We start from the raw sequence: 5,866 nt of genomic DNA, 5'->3' as shown, positions 1-5,866 counted from the left end.
AGTCCCGAGGATTGATCCTCAGGTGAAGGCGGCCATCTCGGAGATTTTGGGGATTGAGGAGCAGGACGGCATCATGCGGTATCTAGGGGTTCCCATCACCGGTCGGCGACTGCACTGAGTAGACTGTTCCGGGGTGGAGCTCAGACTCCGACAGCGACTGGAGGGGTGGCAGGCGAGCACCTTGTCCATGATGGGCAGAGTTTTATTGGTGAGGTCAGTATTGAGCTCTATTCCCTTGTTCCTGCTTTCGAATACCATGGTTCCGATAGCATGTCTACAGTATTTGGAGCAATGGATGCGGAGATTTGTTTGGGGTGGGCGAGCACCGGGGGGCGGCATTCACCTGCTTGCTTGGGAGGTTCTTTGTCAGCCGACGGCCATCGGGGGGCTGGGCATTCGCTCCCTTATTACTAGACGGGAGGCATTGGCATCGAGGCATGTGGTTAGATTTCTTCTGGAGCCGGATGGACTGTGGAGCAGGCTGATGAGAGCGAAGTATGGGGAGCGGTGTGCTGGAGACTCTTTTAGACCAGGGCGCTAGTGCTCCTACATCTGGCGTGAGATGTGCACTCGAGCTCCTCGGGTTCTTCCTTGTATCTCTTGGGCGGTGGGGCGATGGTCGCAGTATTGATGTGGTCGAGGATAGATGGTTGGCCAGATTATCGCTATCCAGATGGCCCACCATGTTCGATCCGGGAGCTACAGCCGGGAGCAGAGTGAGCGATCTTCTAGTGTCCGGGGAGCCCAGATGGGATGTTGACCGGATTCATCTCCTCTTCGGTGACGACCTAGCGAGAGGGTACTAGCCACACCTATACCTCTTGAGGGGATGACAGATAGGAGGGTATGGGGCCCGACTGGGAGGGCGAGAGCTACAGTCAGTGATCTCCAGGCGATAGTGGACATAGGTTCTGCACACCGGCTGGAGGGTCGCTGGATTTGGCAGTTACGTGTGTACCCACGTGTTGCTCTGTTTCTGTGGAGGGTGGCATGGGGCATTCTACCTACCCGAGGGATCTTGGCGAGGAGGGGGTGCCGATACCAGCTGATTGTGAGGGATGCCTGGGGGAGGAGGAGACCACCAGTCATGTTTTGTTTACATGCCCGTGGGCGCGTCAGGTGTGGGGCCTCGTAGCGACTCGCCGCCAGTCTTTCATCTCTACTGAGGCCTTTTTGAGTCAGGTGAGGGACTCAGCTCGGAGATTCGACATGGCAGATAGGGGAGTAGTATGGGCTCACGTGGCATATCACATCTGGCTGGATAGAAACGCGAGGATATTTGAGGGTAGAGGTTTCTATCCGAGATTGGTGGTTACTAGAGCTTACGCACATGCAGCTGAGTTGGTGAGCGCTGCAGTTGACTCTTCATCTGGAGATGATAGGGATACCTGGGGCGCCTTTTCTTCCCCGCATAGATATGCGATGATACCACTGGTATCCTGGGCGCCCCCACCCCCTGGTTCTCTAAAGGTGAATTTCGATGGCAGCGTAGCGGAGGGCGGTAGCAGATGTGGCGTGGGCTTTGTGATCAGAGACCACGACTCCAGACTGATTGTGGCCGGAGGCCGGCGCACTTTTGATGGATCCGTCTATGTGACGGAGTTGCACGCGACATGGGAGGGACTTCTATATATGCTAGAGTATACCTGGGTGCCCGACGGATTCTTCTAGAGGGTGACTCGACCACAGTAGTGGACTGGATTCGCTGCCGACATGCCAAGTCGGACTTGCACCCATTACTCCGGGACAACCGGAGCATGGGGGAGGAGCTAGACTTACTTCGGGTTTCACATGTGTTTCGGGAGGCGAACAGGGCTGCGGACTGGGTCGCCTCCTATGCAGCCCACCATTCTGGTTTTGTATTTTGGGGTCCCTCCGATCATGTGCCGCAGGCATTAGATCGTGTTTTGCTTTGTGATAGTTCTGGGCTCTCTCATCGTCGTATGTAGTGAGAAGCCGGTTTACCAAAAAAAAAAAAAAAAAAGAAAGAAGAAGAAGAAGAAGAAGAAGAAGAAGAAGAAGAAGAAGAAGAAGAAGAAAAAAGAAAGATCACATACCTGGGTCTGGACGGCGGCACAAGGATGTGACGCATGGAAAGACTGCATTTGAGAACTTCTTTCTTAAGGAAAGGCTCTCTGCACTGAATTATAGGAGTGGATCATCCCAAATGCATGGCAATTTGGGCGCACTGACAAGGATACATGCATGCACATGGTACGTGCACTTGAGCATGAGCGGCCTTTCCACATATCATCATATTTTACTACGTAAAACAAGGTTTGCACAATCACTTTCTGGTGGTATCTAGATTTGAATCGGCATTTATTTTCGAGAATGTGGCAATTCTTATTAACTAGCTAGATATTCTGAACGTCCATTGTTTGGTAAAAGCATGCATGAGCCCACCTGATGTAACTTTTACGTGTTTCCCCTTGATACTGAGGTGTATTAAATCCAAGTATGATTCTTTTGAGTTGCTAGAGTTAGCTCAAGGTTGGGACGTTTAAGTTCTTCCCCTGATAAGATATGAATGAATCAACAATGAAAATAGATATATTGATAAAGTATTTATGTTTGCTGTTAACGTAGAGGTATAGTCAATGAAGAGGTATGAAATTAAATGAATTGGCAAAGTCATGATTCACTTCATAAATTAATCTCATTTGGTGATTTGAACTACTCCCAGAGCTCTGATCCGTTGATGCATCTTATTAACAGTAGGTGGATATCCTCCTATTTCACATATCTTATTACAACGCTGCCAGTTTCTGCCACCATTATCTCATGTGATTCTAATGCACTGCACAAGAAAACTTCTTTCTTTTCTTTCTTTGTGATTCGTTTTGTTTTACAGAGAAAAGCTTATTTTATTCTTTTCTTCCTAAGTCTCCTCCTCTCTTATATTTCACTCAGGGAGTCATCTGTCTGACGCATTTCTTGAAGCAGGTACCCACACAAGCTTCCATACCCTTCACCTCTGCATTGATACACAAAATATCAAAATCAAGTAGAAAAGCTTGCTATTCGAGGACATTGTTGCCATAATTTTTTCACATGAACAAATGCTTCGAGTTAGCTGATTTAATAACCATCACATAACTTGTGATGCTGGTGTTCTTGGTGCAGTTGATTGCTGAGAGGGAGGAAGTAAGAATACCATATATATAATGATGTATACCTGGCTGTAGATGGCGGCATGAGGATGCGACGCATGGAAGGCTGCATCCGGGATCAACCTGAGGCATGGACGTAGAACCACGACACAGCGCCTCGCAGGAATACTGACAAATCCATGCAGACCCTCCATCACGTGTGCATGAGCGGAAACATTCATCATAGCACTCGTCATCCAGTGCTGAGCCGAGCCCGAGCAACAAGATAAGCATAGAACTTATGACCAAAGTGGCTCTGATACCTTTGGATTCCATCACCTATGTTTGAGAAATAACAGGAGAGCTCTTGGAAGCAAGGGACGGGCTCTGTGAACTGTTTTATAGGAGCAGCTCATCCCAAATGCATGACCATGTCGAATATAACGAGCATACGTATGTGTGGAGTAGCCTGCACTTGAGCATGAATGGCTTTTGACGCAAGAAAAATTTTTTACTCGTTTTCTTCTAAAACAAAAACCAAAAAAAAGCCTGAGCAACCTTTCCATGTTATCCATAGCAGTTAGGTATGCAGCGTAATTTCTTCACGTACTGATTTTGATGAGAAGTTTTAAAAGAAAAATGTCCGTATGAAAAATAACAATAAAAGAAAGAATACATCGCCAGCCGATTGGTCACATTTCTTGCATTCTTCGATTATAGTTCCAATATCTTCACTGGTTGGACAAGTGATCGAAATTTTTAACTGTTCATCTGAGGAGCCGAGTAAAGATTTCCAGGCTTCGAGTGGCCACGCTTCTCTCCCGAGAATGGCCTCAGCCCGAAAGGAAAGGAACAAACGGCAGAGTACATGGTCCGGCCGTACTCCAGCGGAGGCTGAGGATCGCCATACTGCAGGCTCAACCGAGGGAGCAGGGGAAGAACTCCGTTAGGATTTGAGTTCCGCGCAGTAGAAATAGGGGTGTAAATAGATCTGCTGCTCCAGTTCGATTTGGAGCTCAAGCTCGGCCGATTCGGCTATTATATATGTGCTTGAGTAGCTCAAATAATTTTTTGAATCAAACTTAAACCGTTAGCTTGAAAACTTACAAACCTTATAAATATATATATTTAATAATAATATATTTTATCTATAATATATATTTTTAATTTAATATTAAAAAAATATATTTTATATTTTATTTTAGTTATATTTTTTAATTATAACTAAAGCTCGAATTCAAGCTCAAACTTGAGCTTGGTATGACTCAGCTGATATTCGAGTCGAGCTTGGACATTAAGATTCAACCGATTTCGAGTATTTTGAATCGAGTTAAGCTCGAGTTGCTTGTATAACAACTTTTACAAATACACTTTGTAGAATATGGAAATCTCAAGTTTACATTTTAAAAAAAATCATAAGCCGTCCTGCGATTCTCATCCGGTGAGCCGCCCCAAATTGCCTGGAGTAGTTCAAATTTAACATAAGAATCATTTGGGTATTATTACAAATAAACCCCCATCGAATGTAAAAACCATAAATTAGTATAATTTGGTTGTTTGAACTACTCCCAGGGCTAATGACCAACGACGCTTCCTACTGAACTTTGATACATCTAATAGAGAGAACAAGTTGATACGTCTTGTTAATAGCATGAGATAAATCCTCATATTACCTTATTACAACGCTGTCAGTGTGTTCCACCATATATAATCCCATTCGATTTTAATGCATCAGCACAAGGAAAGTTTTTTTAAAAAAAAAAAAAAAACGAGAAAGAGCGTATTTTATTCGTGTCTTCCTAAATCTTCTTTTTTTGCCTCGTACACTGCATTCAAGGAGTCATCTCTCTGGCGCATTTCTTGAAGCAGGCACCCACGCAAGCTTCCATACCCTCCATCTCTGCATTGATACACAAAATATAAAACTTAAGCACAAAAGCATGCTAATTTTTTCACATGAACAAATGCTTCAAATTAGCCCATTTAAGCATCACATAACTTGTGATGCTGGTGTTCTTAGTACAGTTGATTGCTGAGAGGGAAGGGGTAAGAATTCAATATAATGATGTACCTGGCTGTGGATGGCTGCATGAGGATGCGACGCATGGAAGGCTGCATCCGGGATCAACCTGTGGGCTGTGGCATGGACGTAGAACCACGACACAGCGCCTCGCAGGAATACCGACAAATCCATGGAGACCCTCCCTCACGTGTGCATGAGCGGAAACATTCATCATAGCACGAGTGTTGCAACGCTGAGCCCGGTCCAACCAACAAGATCAGCATAGAACTTATCACCAAAGTGGCTGTGACACCTTTGGATTCCATCACGAAACTGGAGCTAAGAAATTATTTCTTTCAACCTGTTTTGAATCCGCATATTTCTTTTATATAGTATTTCCATACTGTTACTCAAAATGGTCATAAATACAAAGATATAAATATATAAACAGATTCCAAGAATATATACTGAAATTTAATAGATTTTATGAATATTCTAAATATATGCTTTGATAATCACTCAATGATATTAGATTCTAGAAATACGCTTTGGTAATTTATTGAATATGATTTCATGATTTTAGTGATAAGAATCAAATTCAAAATCCTCCAGATTGGATTCAATTAAGGCATTCTTGGTCCAGGCACAATATACTCCATAAGGATCAAATTCAAAATTCAAAATTCTCCAGATTTAGATTCAGTTAAGGCATCCTCGGACAAGGCACAATCTCCTCCATAAAGATCAAATTCAAAATCCTTTAGATTTGAAT

At 44.2% G+C, this 5,866-nt stretch overlaps 1 protein-coding gene across 1 annotated transcript; it reads left to right on the top strand.

Moving 5' to 3' along the window:
* The first annotated feature begins 990 nt into the window (after positions 1-990).
* Positions 991-1,671, top strand: LOC120109628. Its single transcript, XM_039123398.1, has one exon. It carries the CDS (start codon positions 991-993, stop codon positions 1,669-1,671), a length of 681 nt encoding a protein of 226 aa, XP_038979326.1.
* Positions 1,672-5,866: the final 4,195 nt, after the last annotated feature.

Source organism: Phoenix dactylifera, unplaced genomic scaffold (genome assembly GCF_009389715.1).
Source record: "Phoenix dactylifera cultivar Barhee BC4 unplaced genomic scaffold, palm_55x_up_171113_PBpolish2nd_filt_p 002524F, whole genome shotgun sequence".
NCBI classification, from domain to species: Eukaryota; Viridiplantae; Streptophyta; class Magnoliopsida; order Arecales; family Arecaceae; genus Phoenix; species Phoenix dactylifera.
This window is presented reverse-complemented; position numbering and strand designations above follow the sequence as displayed.